We start from the raw sequence: 18,931 nt of genomic DNA, 5'->3' as shown, positions 1-18,931 counted from the left end.
ATTCGTGATTTCTCACATTATCAAGGAGTTGTAAAAATAAAAGCTCAACAGAAAGGCATATAAGGACGAGACTACACTTCGTGGTCAACTTACAACACTTGACCTTTGATGATGTAGGTAGTGAAGGATCTCTCAAACACACCTTATATTCTACCCAAGCTTTAAGATTTTAACTTGTCTAATATATCTTAAATTCTTCCCAAATTTTATTAATTATAAATGAATCCAATTTGTATAATCCAAAAGCACTGTTCATATATATATATATATATATATATATATATATATATATATATATATATATATATATATATATATATATATATATATATATAGCCAATGAACAATTAATTAACCCACAAACTGAACAACCAGATTTGTTACTTCTTGTCATTATCACTTGACCTTAATGGTCCAAGGACGGACCATTGTCTATTTTCTATTTTCAGTTAGGGAGACAAGTTGTGTAAATTTTCTCTAGTCCCTCTACAGTGACCTTTCATTTTACATAACATTTACAACTGACTGTACCATAAACATCAGTAGCATCCTCGCAGTTGCAGCAACATCACCAGTTTCTCGTTGGTTTTCAGACGTTCGGTAACAGGATGCTGGGAGTGCTGGCCTGGATCATAGCCTTCTTCGTGGCCTGCTCCACCGCTGGCAACACCAACGGTAGCATAATCACGCATTCCCGCATGGTGCACGCAGGGGCGAGGAACGGCCACATACCCCAGGTCCTAGCGTTAATCCACATTAAGCATTCCACTCCTGTCATCGCGGTGGTATTTTCGGTGAGTGGAAGATAGCACGTTGTTTTCTGCGACTTCCAGGAGGAAGTTATCAGTGACAAGACTTGTGTCGCTGTTTATTAGTGTTAATCTGAGTAACGACGGTGACTGAAAATGAGTCCTGCCAAAAACAAGCTTAATGGTAACACACACACACACACACATACACACACACACACACACACACACACGCACACACACACACACACACACACACACACACACACACACACACACACACACACACACACACACACACACACACACACACACACACACACACACACACACACACACACACACACACACACACACACACACACACACACACACATGAGAATGGAAGAGAGGATAGATATGGAAAGCAGGAAGTGGGAGGTGCATGTCAAAGCAGCAGAAGCTAGGATACAGAGTTTAGAAGAGGAATTGAAAAATCTGAAACAGCCTAAAGAACTAAAGAACATTTTGGGATTGACAACAGAGACTGCTACCTCAGCCACAAATAAGGGGACTGTAGGGAAAGAAGAGGCACAACTGCATGGAGATGCTCTATCAGAGGAGACTGTAGCAAATGAAAGAGCTAAGCTTTATGTGGAGGCCCTAACAGACAACAACAGAGCCCAAGGAAAGCCGAGAAGGGAAAATGACAGGCCACTGAGCCCAAGTACATTAGCCAGTGAAACTGATGAAAGGAAAGCTGCAGTGGAGGAAACCAAATTAAATGAGGGGATACACAGGGATATGCAGTGGGAGAATGAAAGGGTGAGGTCAGTCTTTGTGTATGGGCTCCAGGAAGTCGAAGGGGAAACATATGAAGCAAGAAAACAAGGGAAAAAAAAACAATTGAAAGCATCATGAAAGCAATAGGAGAAGACGATATGACCCAGCTGGAAAATTTTCGGAGAATAGGGGGGTTTGTAAAAAAAAGAACCCGGCCAGTGAGAGTGACCTTCAAGGCAGAAGCGACTCGGACCAGGATACTGCAGGAGAAAGCACGATTAAGGGACATGACGGCATACAGGAGGGTGTATCTCGACCGCGACAGAACACAAGAAGAGAGGAAGAAACTGAGAGAGATGGTACAAAGGCGAAAGGAGGAAAGAGAGGGGATGGAGAAGACAGACAGGAGATCCCAGACCCAGGAAGAAGATCTAATACAGCCTCCCTCACAACTTTCTATAGAAGCCTCCCAACCAGGTCAACCCCAGTGCAACCAAACACTCTAAATCAAAACACCCATGCCACATCCAATGCCCCCACCCACTACATTACAAACTTCACCCCCACAGCAACAACCCATAGTTCCTTACCAGGTCTCCCACTTCCCCAACCCCAATATACTTCCCAGACCACAGTCTTAGAAAAGAAGTTGAAGGTGTGGTATACAAATGCAGATGGAATAACAAACAAGTATGAGGAGTGGCACGAAAGAATCAAAGAGACATCCCCAGACATAATAGCACTCACAGAAACAAAACTCACCAGAATAATAACAGATTCAATCTTTCCATCCGGATATCAAATCTTCAGGAAAGACAGAGGGAGGAGAGGGGGAGGAGGAGTTGCACTGCTCATTAAAAACCAGTGGGGTTTTGAGAAAATGGAAGGAATGGATGGCATGGGCGAAAGGGACTACTTAGTAGGAACAATCCAGTCTGAGGGACATAAGGTGATAATTGCAGTAATGTACAACCCACCACAGAACTGCAGGAGACCAAGAGAAGAATACGATGAGAGCAACAGAGCAATGATCAACACACTAGTCGAGGTGGCCAGGAGAGCACACATGGGGGGAGCAAAGTTACTAGTTATGGGTGATTTCAATCACAAGGAGATTGACTGGGAAAACCTGGAGCCCCATGGGGGTCCCGAAACATGGAGAGCCAAGATGATGGATGTGGTACTGGAGAACCTCATGCATCAACATGTTAGAGACACTACCAGAGAGAGAGGAGAGGATGAACCAGCAAGGTTGGACCTTGTATTCACCATGAGTAGTTCGGACATCGAGGGTATCATGTATGAAAGACCCCTGGGAGCTAGTGATCATGTGGTTCTGTGCTTCGACTACATAGTTGAGCTCCAAGTGGAGAGAGTAGCAGGAATAGGCTGGGAAAAACCAAACTACAAAAGGGGGAACTACTCAGGCATGAGGAACTTCCTTCAAGACATTCAGTGGGAGAGGGAACTGACAGGAAAACCAGTACAAGAAATGATGGACTATGTAGCAACAAAATGCAAGGAGGCAGAGGAGAGGTTTGTTCCCAAGGGAAACAGAAATAATGGGAAGAACAGAACGAGTCCTTGGTTCACCCAAAGGTGTAGGGAGGCAAAAACTAGGTGTACTAGAGAATGGAAAAGGTACAAAAGACAGAGAACTCAGGAAAATAAAGAAATCAGCCGAAGAGCCAGAAACGAATATGCACAGATAAGAAGGGAGGCTCAGAGACAACATGAAAATGACATAGCATCAAAAGTAAAGACTGACCCGAAGCTGTTGTACAGCCACATCAGGAGGAAAACAACAGTCAAGGACCAGGTAATCAGACTGAGGAAGGGTGATGGGGAATTCACAAGAAACGACCGAGAGGTATGTCAGGAGCTCAACACAAGATTTAAAGAGGTATTTACAGTGGAAACCAGTAGGACTCCAAGAAATCAGAACAGGGGGGCACACCAGCAAGTGCTGGACGAGGTACATATAACCAAGGAGGAGGTGAAGAAGCTGCTATGCGAACTTGACACCTCAAAGGCGGTGGGACCAGACAACATCTCTCCATGGGTCCTTAAAGAGGGAGCAGAGATATTGTGTGAGCCATTAACAAAGATCTTCAACACATCATTTGAAACTGGGCAACTCCCTAAGGTATGGAAAATGGCAAATGTAGTCCCAATTTTTAAAAAGGGAGACAGACATGAGGCACTAAACTACAGACCTGTATCTCTAACGTGTATAGTATGCAAGGTCATGTAGAAGATCATCAGGAGGAGAGTGGTGGGGAACCTGGAAAGAAACAAGTGTATAATTGACAACCAGCACGGTTTCAGGGAAGGAAAATCCTGTGTCACAAACCTACTAGAGTTTTATGACAAGGTGACAGAAGTAAGACAAGAGAGAGAGGGGTGGATCGACTGCGTATTTTTGGACTGCAAGAAGGCTTTCGACACAGTTCCTCACAAGAGGTTACTGCAAAAGCTAGAGGACCAGACACACATAACAGGAAAGGCACTGCAATGGATCAGAGAATATCTGACAGGGAGGAAACAACGAGTCATGGTACGCGACGAGGTGTCAGAGTGGGCGCCTGTGACAAGCGGGGTTCCACAGGGGTCAGTCCTAGGACCTGTGCTGTTCTTGGTATACGTGAACGACATAACGGAAGGGATAGACTCAGAAGTGTCCTTGTTTGCAGACGATGTGAAGTTAATGAGAAGAATCGAATCGGACGAGGATCAGGCAGGACTACAAAGTGATCTGGACAGGCTACAAGCCTGGTCCAGCAACTGGCTCCTTGAATTTAACCCTGCCAAATGCAAAGTCATGAAGATTGGGGAAGGGCAAAGAAGACCGCAGACACAATATAGTTTAGATGGCCAAAGACTGCAAACCTCACTCAAGGAAAAAGATCTGGGGGTGAGTATAACACCGAGCATATCTCCTGAGGCGCACATCAATCAGATAACTGCTGCAGCATACGGGCGCCTGGCAAACCTACGGATAGCGTTCCGATACCTCAGTAAGGATTCGTTTAAGACTCTGTACACCATCTACGTCAGGCCCATACTGGAGTATGCAGCACCAGTTTGGAATCCACACCTAGTCAAGCACGTCAAGAAATTAGAGAAAGTGCAAAGGTTTGCAACAAGACTAGTCCCAGAGCTACGGGGATTGTCCTATGAAGAAAGGTTGAGGGAAATCGGCCTGACGACACTGGAGGCCAGGAGGGTCAGGGGAGACATGATAACGACATATAAAATACTGCGCGGAATAGACAAGGTGGACAAAGACGGGATGTTCCAGAGATGGGACACAGACACAAGAGGTCACAATTGGAAGTTGAAGACTCAGATGAATCAAAGGGATGTTAGGAAGTATTTCTTCAGTCATAGAGTAGTCAGGCCATGGAATAGCCTAGAAAGTGACGTAGTGGAGGCGGGAACCATACATAGTTTTAAGGCGAGGTATGATAGAGCTCATGGGGCAGGGAGAGAGAGGACCTAGTAGCAATCAGCGAAGAGGCGGGGCCAGGAGCTGTGACTCGACCCCTGCAACCACAAATAGGTGAGTACAAATAGGTGAGTACACACTTCAGATAAGTAAAGCAAAATCATTCTGACTAGTAGTTTTCAGTGTATGCAGTGATCTTATGATGCTTACATTGGTTTCATTGATCTTACTTACGGTATTTACAATAATTGTAACTTATAATGGTTTCAGTGATCTTGTTTACAGTGGGGGCACTGACTTAAATTGCTTAAACTGTTACACATAATTTTTTTAACAATACAATTAGTTTACATGACATACAGTAACTGCAGTGATCTTGTATTTGTCGTTGACAACGGGTGACGTAATTTTACATTGCAAACAACGGTTTCGTTGATCTCACAACGTGTACAATGGTTGCAGGGGCTCATCCCTCTAGCACTGCTGACCGCAGACAACGTTGGAGGCCTCCTCACCTACACCTCCTTCACCAATAACCTGACTAACGTCGTCTCGGTCTTGGGTCTGCTGTGGCTCAGGTACAAGGAACCAGACCGACCCAGACCAATCAAGGTAGGATTAAGTCATGTTTGCCAAGGAAGCATACGAGTCATATATACACTCTGTAATATTGTATATATATATATATATATATATATATATATATATATATATATATATATATACATAACAACACTGCACTAGCCAAGGACTGGAACCCATGTTGTACTGGCCCGCCTCATGGTGAGCTAGAACCACATGACACCTTAACCCTACTACTACTACTACTACTACCCTGCACCTCTCCTTCCGACAGTATTTAAGTCTCAGCACTGTCGCTTGATCTTCAGATAATTCCTGACTATGGAACTGAACTTCTCCAGGCCGAGGGACTGACAACCTCAAATTCTACGACTTCAAGGGTGATGGACTGATTACATCGTCTTCACATCTCTACTATTCCTGCCTACTTTCTGTATTCGACTGAAGAAGCCTACTGTGTAGGCGAAACGTTTCGGAATAAAGTTGTCTAACTGTTGCATATGTGTCTTACCTAACACACCTTAACCCACAGGACCACCCAATTCTGTGGATTAACGGCGTCATGTTATTTTATCTCACCATGAGGCGGGCCAGTACAACATGGGTTCGAGTCCTTGGCTAGTGCAGTGTTGTTATTGATCAATACCACTCGTTCGTAGTTACAATAATATATATATATATATATATATATATATATATATATATATATATATATATATATATATATATATATATATATATATATATATATATATATATATATATATATATATATATATATATATATATATATATTTACCAAACTGCGACGGGCCAAGGTTCGACCCTACGACAGATTGTCCCGCATCAAGAGACCACACAATGTACATGTCACCTTATCCGCTCAGCCATCGATCCCAAAAAGATCACGCACCCAGCAGAGCTAGGTGTTGTTCATGATCTGAGGACACTCGTGGCAGTGGTATGCTCTAGGATTAATTTCAGCCTCCTCTTTTATATATATATGTCGTGCCGAATATGTAAAACTGGTCAATTAGCAAGAACTCATTTAAAATTAAGTCCTTTCTAAAATTTTCTCTTATACGTTTAAAGATATATTTTTTCATTAATGTTAATGTAAAAAATTTTAATTTTGCAACAAAAGAATCTTAGAAAACTTACCTAACCTTATCATAACAAGCGCAATTTATTTTAGCCTAATCCAACTAGATATATTTTAGATTTGTTTACAATAATTTAATACTAAACAAACACAACGAAATATATTTTTTTCGTTAGGTTCAGAATGATTTTGGCGAAATTATTGCATATACAAATTTTTGCTTGTCCTATATGGCAAGATGAGCGTTGATATATATATATATATATATATATATATATATATATATATATATATATATATATATATATATATATATATATATATATATATATATATATATATATATATATATATATATATATATATATATATATATACATGTATATATATATATGCACATATACATACGCATACATATATAATGAAACTCTGGAGGTGAAATCTCAACAGCAGATTTCTTCTTAGGATTAAAGAAAGTGTGACGGAAGCTACTAGGAATTAAAACATGTATGTGATGCGGCTATAAATATATACGATACAGTTGCTTAAGCAGATGGGACATTACGAGTGTAGGTTCAGTTCACCGTAACTGCAAAAGGTAATTACACCTAAACATACTTATTCCAGATCATATTTGTTATTCTCGCAGGTGTGGCTGGGCTTCCCCATCATTTACCTGTGTGCTAGCGTGTTTCTGACAGTCATGCCCGTCGTGCGCAGACCAGCGGAGATTGCCGTCGGTCTGGGTGTCATCGCTCTTGGAGTGATCGCCTACTACCTGACTGTCTACCTGGACGCGAAGCCAAAATTCCTCACACGCTTTATGGGTGAGTTCTGATTGTGTTGTTCACTCCACATGTAGGATACTCCAGTTCCCCACAAAGTGTAGTTTACTCCAGTACTCCACAACATGTAGGATACTCCAGTTCCCCACAAAGTGTAGTTTACTCCAGTACTCCACAACATGTAGGATACTCCAGTTCCCCACAAAGTGTAGTTTACTCCAGTACTCCAAAACATGTAGGATACTCCAGTTCCTCACAAAGTGTAGTTTACTCCAGTACTCCAAAACATGTAGGATACTCCAGTTCCCCACAAAGTGTAGTTTACTCCAGTACTCCACAACATGTAGGATACTCCAGTTCCCCACAAAGTGTAGTTTACTACAGTACTCCAAAACATGTAGGATACTCCAGTTCCCCACAAAGTGTAGTTTACTCCAGTACTCCACAACATGTAGGATACTCCAGTTCCACACAAAGTGTAGTTTACTCCAGTACTCCACAACGTGTAGGATACTCCAGTACCCCACAACGTCTAGTATACTCCAGTACTCCACAACGTGTACTTTACTCCAGTTCACCCACAGCGTGTAGGATACTCCAGTACTCCACAACGTCTAGTATACTCCAGTACTCCACAACGTGTAGGATACTGGAGGACCCTGACTGTGTATAGTGTTCACCTCACCCTCAGTGTATCTTCCTCTCGGGAATACTGGACGGAGAATTCAGTACTCTTGAACGATTAGTGGTTCAAAGAACCCACAAATTGATAAACTAGACATATGTGCAAAATATGTGCAACATATGTGCAACATATTCCACAATGAAGATTGCACATATGTCGCGATTTCTCAAATTATCAAGGAACTGTAAAAATGAAAGATCAACAGAAAGGCATATAAGGAAGATATTACACCTCGCGGTAAACTTATTGACCTTTTTATGCTGATGTAAGTGGTCCAGGACCAGTCCAACACAGCTTACAGTCTACCCAAGATTTAGAACTTTAATTTGTCTGGTGTATCTTGAAAATTAAGATACATGTGAACCAGTTGGGAATCTTTATTGATGAAAATTTTCATCTTCAGAGTAGGCTTCTTCAGTCAAATACAGAGATAGCAAGTGTAATAATAAAATAAAGATGATGCAATCAGTCCATCAACCTTGGAGAAAATGTATTTGAGGAGGTCAGTCCCTCAGCCTGGAGAAGAGTTCAGCTGTTCGGTCATATCGTTCCTGACTGTGTAGCTGAAATAATCTCCAGGCTGAGGGACTCACCACCTCAAATACTTTTCTCAAAGGCTGGTGGACTGATTACAGCTTTATTTAATTTCTTCGGGCCTTTGAAGTTATTATTATTAAAGATTCGCCGGTATTCTCCCGGCCCGGGCCTTTTCCAAGTGGTGGCCCGGCCTTGGCTCCCTCTTTAGGGAGTGTCTGAGACCTAAGTCTCCCATGGGAGGAGGTACAAGTACCTCCTCATCTTTGGGACCAACTGTCCCCAGGCCTAGCCACAAGCTAGGCCTCTCTGGTCTGCCATCCCCACCCCAAGGGGGCTAATGGGAATGACAGTCTTATGAGCTAAAGGCTCGGGCTCAGGCACCTACCCTACCCTAGAAGGATTAGGCATGGTGTCGATCCCTTTGAAGTTGACTGAAGAAGCCTGCTGTGTAGGCGAAACGTTTCAATAATAAAAATACCCAACTGATATATATGTTTCTTAATCTTCAGTAACGTTAATGTATCTTAAATTCTTCCCGATTTTTATTAATTATAAATGAATCCAATTTATATAATCCTAAATATATTTTCATATTAATTTCAATTTTTTTTATGAAACTTGATTCTGTTATAAATTATTTCTCTACCATGGCAACTTATTTTCCTTCTACAGTAGTTGTTCTGCATATTGTAATATGACCTCTTTACTCTCATCTTATTCCATACATTATATATATATATATATATATATATATATATATATATATATATATATATATATATATATATATATATATATATATATATATATATATATATATATGTCGTGCCGAATATGTAAAACTGGTCAATTTGCAAGAACTCATTTAAAATTAAGTCCTTTCTAAAATTTTCTCTTATATGTTTAAAGATATATTTTTTTCATTAATGTTGATGTAAAAATTTATAATTTTGCACCAAAAGGAACTTAGAAAATTTACCTAACCATATTATAACAAGCGCAATTTATTTTAGCCTAACCCAACTAAATATATTTTAGTTTTGCTTACAATAATTTAATACTAAACAAACACAGTGAAATCTATTTTTTTCGTTAGGTTCAGAATGATTTTGGCGAAATTATTGCATACACAAATTTTCACTTGTCTTATATGGCAAGATGAGCGTTACTATTTAAGCCAAGATCGCAAGTTCTGCCTATTCGGCACGAAATATATATATATATATATATATATATATATATATATATATATATATATATATATATATATATATATATATATATATATATATATATATATATATATTATTGTAACCACGAACGAGTGGTATTGATCAATAACAACACTGCGCCACCCAAGAATTCGAACCCATGTTGTACTGGCCTGCCTCATGGTAAGCGAGAACCACATGACGCTTTAAACCACAGGACCACCCAACCCTACAAAGAATGGCGCAGCCAGCACACAGCTAGCTGTTGGGCCGCCATCCGAGGGCATACGGACGTGTGGGAGCTTCTAAGCTAATTTCACCAAACAGGGGTGAGAATGATATTAGCTTAGAAGCTCCCACACCTCCGTATGCCCTCGGATGGCGGCCCAACAGCTAGCTGTGTGCTGGCTGCGCCATTCTTTGTAGGGTTTGGTGGTCCTGTGGTTTAAAGCGTCATGTGGTTCTCGCTTACCACGAGGCAGGCCAGTACAACATGGGTTCGAATCCTTGGCTAGCGCAGTGTTGTTATTGATATATATATATATATATATATATATATATATATATATATATATATATATATATATATATATATATATATATATATATATATAAGTGGTATACAATACAGACAGTATGAAGAATTAAACATGTGCAACATCTGGGTAGAAGGTTGAGACACTTATGCAAATTACGTAAGGAGAGGAGGAGTTTGAGGTAATCAGTCCCTCAGTCTTGGAGTTGGTGAAGAGCATCGTAGTCTTGAAGGAACTGAAGCAAAGTCGAACGAACGAAAGTTCAGGTAAGATCCCAAATGGGATGAGCGGGGAAGACGGGACAGACGAAGAATAGTGCTGGAGAGGAGTGTTCTTAGTCGTAGAAATAGAGCCAGGGCTTAACCCAACAGCAAAGGCGATCGTGGGACAGATATTGAAAAGAGAAATTCCGGTTCTTCTGTTGGGACTCCGGTGGGGTGAGCTGGGAGTAAGGGACTTGCGACGTTTAGAGCTAGAGAGGAGTGCAGAACTGAGTCATGTCTTAACCCAAAAAAGCTAAGGCGAACGTGGGTCAGAGAATGGTACCTGTCTTAGAAGGTACCTGTCAGCGGATCCAAGGTTATTTGTAAGTAGGGTTAGGAGCAGGATCATGCAAGGAGTAGAAAAGGTTGTGTTGGTTTGTGGGTCTGCGAATGTCTTCGTCAAGGAGAGAGGTCCAGTAGTCATGTCGTGTCTCAAGTTTGTCTATCTGTCTGTCACTGAGCCTCTTCCAGTACAGATTCAGCGCAGGGACGTCTAACTGGGCATGGAGAGACTCGCTTGTGGCGAAGTCCTCCCATCCGACATCAAGCACCCAGCGCAGCGCCTTGTTCTGGACACGCTGCAGTTTAAGTAAGTTTGTTTTTGCTGCAAGAGAGAGGGCTAGAGGAGAGTAAGTTATCAGAGGACGTATTAGGGATTTGTAGAGGTGTAGTTTGGTGCGTTGAGAGGCATGTTTCAGCTTGTAGAGGCCCGCAAGGGCCTTACTAGCTATTGCATGCCTTGAGTGAATGTGTCCGTGTAAACGAAGAAGGTAGTCAAGATTAACGCCAAGGACAGTGACAGATTGTGTGATAGGGAAGTAAGTGCGGGTGTCAGCTGTTCTGAGTTCGACAGGTAATGGAGGATCACGTTTCCTGTAGTTAAAATACGTAATGCTGGATTTTGCTGCATTGGTTTTGATCCTCCATTTTTGTTCCCAGATGGCTATCCTGTCAACCTCATTTTGTGTTTTGTGTGTGAGTGTATCTATATTGGCATGAGTGATAAGTTGTGTAATGTCGTCTGCATAGGCTAGTGTGATGGAGTTGTGGTATATAGGTGTTGGAATGTCGTTAGTGTATAAAATGTAGAGGGTAGGGGAAAGGACAGATCCCTGGGGTACTCCAGCATTTAGTGTGAAGTAGTCAGAGTAACAGCCTTGGAATTTGATTCTCATGGTACGGCCGTCTAGGAAGTTGCAGAGGAGTTTACGAGTATTGAGAGGCAGGTTGAAGTTAGTGCAGAGTTTGTACTTGAGCCCCTCGTGCCACACAGTGTCAAAAGCTTTTTCAACGTCTTTTGCAACCAGGGCTGTCCTGTTTCTTTGTTTTGTGTTTATGTGGATGTAGTTGAGAATGATGTTAATGGCATCCTGTGTGGATCTGTGTGTTCTGAAGCCAAACTGGCCATCTGAAAGTAGAGAATTATGTTCCAGGTATCTGCGAAGGCGATGATTAATGAGTTTTTCAAAGAGTTTTCCTAAAGTTTCGAGGAGGCTGATAGGGCGATAGTTTCTAGGGTCAGAGTGGTCTTTATTGGGTTTAGGAAGGAGGATAGCAGTAGCAGCTTTGAAGAGGGAAGGGAAGTATCCAGAGGCAAGGGAGGCATTGAGGAGGTTTGTGTAGGCAGTAATGATAGAGTCAGGAAGGTGTTTCAGGATAATATGGTTTAGGCCAGAGGCACCAGGAGCCTTTGGAGGAAGGTGTCTGAGGAGAGTTTTAATGTCTGTGTTGGTGAAAGGAGTGTCGAGTTCTTGGGAGGAGGTAAGAGTGTCTAGATGTATGTGGCTGTCTGGTGTTGTTTCTTGTGTGTGTGCAGTGTTCCAGTGTTCTATGTTCTGAATGTGTTGAATAACGTTAGGGTGAGGTGGGTGAGCGTGGAAGATGTTCTCCCAGATGTGTTTGAAGATGTTGGTAGCAGCCTGTGGGTCTGAGATGTGTGTGTTGTTGTGGGTGATGTGTTTGAATTTGTTGGTGGGAGTAGTGCCTCTGATTTTTTTGATAAAGTTCCAGAAGGCTTTAGTGTTTTTAACACGCTGCCTGTCCGCTTGTTGTATTAGTCGTGACCAGTGATTGTTGTGGTCTTGGTCTAGGCTGTGTAAAATGTTGTTTCTAAGGTAAGTGAGATCTAATCGGACTTGATTAAATCTATGTGTGTTGTAGAGGAAGCGGTTGTGGTAGCAGATAATTAGTCTTCTTGTTCTGAGTGACGGTTTGAAGGAATAACGAGTGGTGTGAGTTTTCTTTGGTATTGCGATGTTGGCTGCTTGTGTAATGGTGTCCTGGATGAGATCAAGTTGAGTATCGATGTCAGAGATAGGTTTGTTGTTGTAGTCATAGGTGAGGTTAATATTGTCTATGTGTTGTTTGAAAGCATCCCAGTCAGCGTTCTTGTAGGAGAATGAAGGTGTGGTTGGAATGAGGATAGGGTTGGAGGAGATGTGTAAGATGACTGGGATGTGATCAGAGCCTGTAATAGGGCCAGGTGAGATGTAATGTTGAAATAGAGAGCTGGCTCGGTTTGCCAGAATGATGTCTGGTTTGCCTTGGCCCGTGTGGTTGAAGAAGGTATTGAAGTCTGGGCCAAGATGAATTAGGTGTTTATGGTTTGTGAAGTTGAGTAATTGGTGACCAAGTTGGTTGTTACTGGTGTGATGAAAGGCAGTGTGTTTGGCATTCATGTCAGCTAGTAGGTAAGTTGGTGTGTTGGTGTAGTTGAAGACTAAGGAGAGGTCGTGTATGTTGAGAGTAGTGTTTGGGCGAGCATAGGTGGTGAAAAAGATAAAGGGGCCAAGGTGGGTGTGTATTCTGACCGCAAGACAGTGTTGGTGAATAAAAGGGATTGGGAGAAATTCATGTTTTATGTTGGAATTGACAAGGATGGCAACCCCATCGTGGGGATCATAGGGGGACTGTAGTGCAGTATAACCATAATGGCGGATACATTGAGGGGCTTTGAGGCAGGTACTGTTTAGCAAAACAATATCTGGCCTCTCTGCTTCAAGGAGCTCGGCCAGTAGGTGTCTAATTGTAAAGTAAGAACGTACGTTGAACTGAATCGCCTTAAACGTGATTTAATGGTTTCGTCTTAGCAAAGTTAATGTCGGGGGAGGAGTTTGGATTAAAGCCCGTGATAGTGGTGCCATCAGTGGATGTGTGTTTGTAGGTGCTACGGACCCGTTTCCTGGAGGGGGAGGAAGAGATGGATCTGTTTTTATGTTCTTTGGTCTGTCCGTTAGAAGTTGGGGTAGGTTTAGGTTTGAGTGGATTTTGTCTGGAGGAGGTGGAGTTGGACCTGGATGAGGTTTTGGTTGTGGTGGAGTGGGCGAAGGTGGATGCAGAGGAAGTGGAAGTTTTGGTAAGCTGTGAGGAAGTGGAAGCTTTGGAAGGGGATGAAGTGGGTAAGGAAGTGGGGGGAGGGGTGGTCGTAGCAGTAGGGGTGTTGGTGGGAGGTGTAGAAGTAGTGAAGAGAGGTAGTGGAGGAGGAGAGCTGGTGGGAGTAGGAAGTGGGGGGGTGGGAGAGAGGAAGGAGTGAGAGGTTGTAGGAGGCTTGGAAGAGAAGCAGGAAGGAGGGATAATTAAAGAGGGAAGATTGTTAGCAGACAAGATTAGGTTAAGGACATGTGAGTAGTCTGATTGGTAAGCTTGTGAGATTACCATCGCAGAGTGGGTAGCAGTGGCAAGTTGACAGTTAGTTTTGTAGTCTAGTGTGGGTGTAGAAGGAGAAGTGCTTGTAGTCTGTGTGTTGGTGTTTGATGTGTGTAGAGTAGAAGAGGTAGACCAAGTGCGTGGGGAGGCCCAGGCATTGGGGGTAGGGGAGGGAGGTGTGGAAGGGGAGGGAGGTAAGGAAGGGGAGGGAGGAGCAGGGAAGGGGTTGGGGAGGGAGGGAGGTTGGTTTGCTCTGAGGGAGGAGAGAATGTGCTTTCTAGAAGGGCAGGAATTTGCAACTGCAGTGTGTGACCCGCCGCAGTTAGAACATTTAAGAGGGAGGTTGCAAGTATTCCAGAAGTGGCCAGTTGCTGAACATCTGGAGCAGACTTGTGTAGATGTGCATGTGTTTTTGTCGTGGCCGAATTTGTAGCATTTAAAACATTGTGTGATTGGGTGGAAGTTCGGAGTGAAGAGAGCGTTTGGAGGAATGCGGATGGTCTTGGCAAAGATTCCTTGACTGAAGAGTGTAGAGGCGTCAGCAGGAGTAGAACAGCGTATTTTGAGAATGGTAGAGTTTTCTGGTCTGTAAATATCGTCAACAGAGACTTTGTTCTTAGTACTGATATCTTTTATTAAGTCTTCTTTGTCTGTGTCATAGGCTGTCAGGAGAGAGTAGTCTACGTGTTTAGCAATGACTGTGCTTTTGGCACGGTGCTCAGGAGTCCAAATAATGGTGAAGCCTGCGTTGAGAAGTTTTTGTCTGGTATCGCTTGAGGTGTACGCTTCGTAGGAATGTTTGTCAAGAAGGAGTTTGAAGCCTGAGTTGGTTTTGAAGACTTTAAGTTGAGGTGCACCAGTGATCTGATATAATAAATTTTCCGGACAGATAGTGGCATCAGGATTAGAGAATTTGAGGTTTAGCGAGAAGGAATTGGATTTAGTAGAAGCAGAGGCAGGTGTGGGAGGTTGGGGGAGAGTGGAAGGGGGGTGGGAGGTGGAAGGCAACGAAGGCATCGTCTAATTACGAAAAGATGTAATTGGAGGTGACAATCGGCCAAAAAGTGAGAGTACTCAGCTAGGCAAGTACGTGTAAGTAGACACACGTACTTGCCTGGCGCAGGACACTGAGGAGGTGAACTGTAGCTTGATGGAGCACTGTATATCCTGAGTGGTGGCGAGACTGGCTGTATGGCGTGCAGTCAACAGGCGAAGAGAATTCAGGCAGCAAGAGGCTTCCTGCCCTTCGGTCGGCAACCACCGACGCACCAATCCTGATGGTGGAGAGGAAGACGAAGGTCCAGCAAGCACTACTCAAAGCACTACTAAACACGGGATAATTTCGAGAGAGGCGAGATCGTCGATGTGTTAGGTAAGCACACGTCACCACTCGAGCTAAGTCGCTTGATCGCTTCTCACTGTCGAAGTGTTCTGAATCAAGCAAAGTCATGGAGCCTGGCGCTTATATACTGACGACAGGTGTAGGACGTGTAGCAGACGATGGCATTGTCACTGGCAGGGCGGGACTCCCCAGTGGAAGTAGGGATAACCAGATGTTGCTTATGTGTCTAATTCTTCATATATATATATAAATATATATATATATATATATATATATATATATATATATATATATATATATATATATATATATATATGCAAAACAACCACTCTGAAAGAATAGAGAAATTCCAAGCGCTTTTGTGACTACTCACATAGTTCCTTGATAATGTGAGTAGTCACGAAATCGCTTGGAATTTCTCTATTCTTTCAGAGTGGTTGTTTTGCATATTCTGAAATCACCTGTTTACTGTGATCTTATTGCATATATTTATATATATATATAATATATGTATATATATATGTATATATATATATATATATATATATATATATATATATATATATATATATATATATATATATATATATATATATATATATATATATATATATATATATATATATATATATATATATATATATATATATATATATATATATGTGTGTGTGTGTGTGTGTGTGTGTGTGTGTGTGTGTGTGTGTCGTGCCGAATATGTAAAACTGGTCAATTTGCAAGAACTCATTTAAAATTAAGTCCTTTCTAAAATTTTCTCTTATACGTTTAAAGATAAATTTTTTTCATTAATGTTGATGTAAAAATTTATAATTTTGCACCAAAAGGAACTTAGAAAACTTACCTAACCTTATTATAACAAGAACAATTTATTTTAGCCTAACCCAACTAAATATATTTTAGATTTGTTTACAATAATTTAATACTAAACAAACACAGTGAAATATATTTTTTTCGTTAGGTTCAGAATGATTTTGGCGAAATTATTGCATACACAAATTTTCACTTGTCTTGTCTTTGCTTTAAACTATATTGATCAAACTTATTGTAAACTTCTTTTATTGACCATTTTATTCTATATTTTTTTTAAACTAGTATTTTCAACTACAACTTTTATATTATCCTGTCTACCATCTTACTAGCATATTATAACCAAGTCATTGCCATTTTTATTTTTATCATTTTTTTTTATTATTCTTTTGCTACCTTAACTTGTGTATTTTATCCTGTCAATTTAAATCTAGTTATACTCTAATTCTTGTAAACAACTTATATAAGACCTTAATGCAATTACAATTGAGAGTCTTGTGCCTTTTTTATATTATTAGATTAAACTCAGTTGTACTATAGTCAATACCAAATTCATTATATTAGACCATATTGCAATTACTAGTGAGAGACTGGTGCTATTTTTAATTTGAATTGTTATATTATTAGATTAAATCTAGTTGTACTATAGCTCATTCTAGCTCAAAACATAGACTCCACAAAAGTCATTATATTAGACCTTAGTGCAATTACAAGTGAGAGTCTTGTTCTATTTTAAATTTGTATTTTTATACTACTAGTTTATACCTAGTTGTACTTTAGTTCATTCCAGCACAACACATAGACAACATCAACTTCATTATGTGTAGTAGTGACTATACTCTATATGACCAAAATACTCTAGCTATATACTTGTCCAAACTTCCCACCACTACAGATATCAGTACTAGAACTCAACACACAACTCAGGATATAAATAACCATAATTTAAGCCTAGAAGATGATTGATCACGTTGACCCTGATCTAAACCTCCATAATCTGACACCCAATCAAAACCTATTGGAAAGTAACTGCCTTTATTACACAGCATCACAAGCCAGCACTATCCTAAACAATGCTAAAAGTCTATCAGTACTTAACTACAACATCAGGTCCTTAAGCAAACACTATGATGACCTCCTGGCACTCCTTGAATCACTAAAGACACCCTTCTCCTGCATTATTCTTACTGAGACCTGGCTTAAGCAGGACACAATAGATATCTACCCTCTACCAGGATACACAGCAATTCACAACTGCAGACCAAACCAAGTTGGGGGTGGTATTGCAATCTATTACTCTAACCAATTATCTTGTATTAGCACCACTTGCTTTAGTGATGAATATGGGGAATACATTTTTGCTAATTTTACTGTAAAAAACCTTAAGACACCTATAACAATCGGTGCCATTTACCGGATACCTCACACAAACATCCCAAATTTCAGTGAGAAATTAAAGTCACTAATAACAAACAGACAAATGAATAAGCACCACCTTCTCTTAGCTGGAGACTTCAACATCAACCTTGGCTTACCAGATGATCAGCCTGTAACTGATTTCATCAACAATATGAACAACACACTTCTCATACCAACAATAACTAAACCAACCAGGCTCACTGAGACAAGTGCAACTATAATAGACCGCATATGGACCAATATACTAACCCCCCTTAAATCAGGGATAATCACAGATAGCACTATAGACCACTACCCTACCTTCCTCCTGACTAACATTAGTAAACCACCACTTGAATACAACAAAGTCTCATTTAGACTCCATGACGAGGCCTCAATAAGGAAGTTCACAGCTGACCTAGAGATTGTTGACTGGCCTACAGAATTCTCCAAGGCCAGTGGTATTGATGACTGGACAGACATTTTTCCTAACAAATTACTTAGACTATACAACAAACATTGTCCTATAAAAACGAAACAGATCACAAACAAACGGCTTGGTTGCCCATGGCTAACCAGCACCATTCTGAAATCCATTGACAAGAAACACCAATATGAAAAGCAATATAGACAGGGCTTAATACACAAAGATATTCTTAAACACTATACATCAGTTCTCACTAAAGTAATAAAGAAAGCCAAACCACTATACTACTCCAGTAGATTCACAGACACTAGAGGAGATATAAAAAAGACCTGGAAAACACTCTCTCAGATTCTAGGGACCCACAAACTGAAAAAAACCAAGAGTATTGTCCTAACTAAACCTAATGAAACACCACTATATCCCACTGACACAGCTAACAAGATAAACGACTTCTTCTCAACCATAGGATCTAATCTCGCCAATAAAATCCCACATACCAATGCCCATGCCGGGGACTACCTAGATGGGAATTTCCCAAATTCCTTCTATCTTGCACCGACTGAGCCCTCGGAAGTCATCGAGATTATAAAGTCACTTAAAAACAACTCAGGGAATCTGTCTAATGTCCCACCAT

The 18,931-nt window shown here is 41.0% G+C and overlaps 1 protein-coding gene across 1 annotated transcript in view; it reads left to right on the top strand.

The window, feature by feature from the left end:
• Positions 1 to 18,931, top strand: part of LOC128684982 (Y+L amino acid transporter 2-like) — a 48,956-nt gene that overhangs the window by 20,774 nt on the left and 9,251 nt on the right. The window contains exons 7-9 of the mRNA XM_070094421.1: positions 594 to 794; positions 5,422 to 5,571; positions 7,293 to 7,470. Of these exons, the coding sequence (XP_069950522.1) occupies positions 594 to 794; positions 5,422 to 5,571; positions 7,293 to 7,470 (529 nt within the window). The remainder of the gene's footprint in view (positions 1 to 593; positions 795 to 5,421; positions 5,572 to 7,292; positions 7,471 to 18,931) is intronic.

Source organism: Cherax quadricarinatus, chromosome 1 (assembly GCF_038502225.1).
Source record: "Cherax quadricarinatus isolate ZL_2023a chromosome 1, ASM3850222v1, whole genome shotgun sequence".
Lineage (NCBI taxonomy): Eukaryota > Metazoa > Arthropoda > Malacostraca > Decapoda > Parastacidae > Cherax > Cherax quadricarinatus.
The sequence above is the reverse complement of the archived record's forward strand: the minus strand, read 5'-3'. Positions and strand labels throughout refer to the sequence as shown.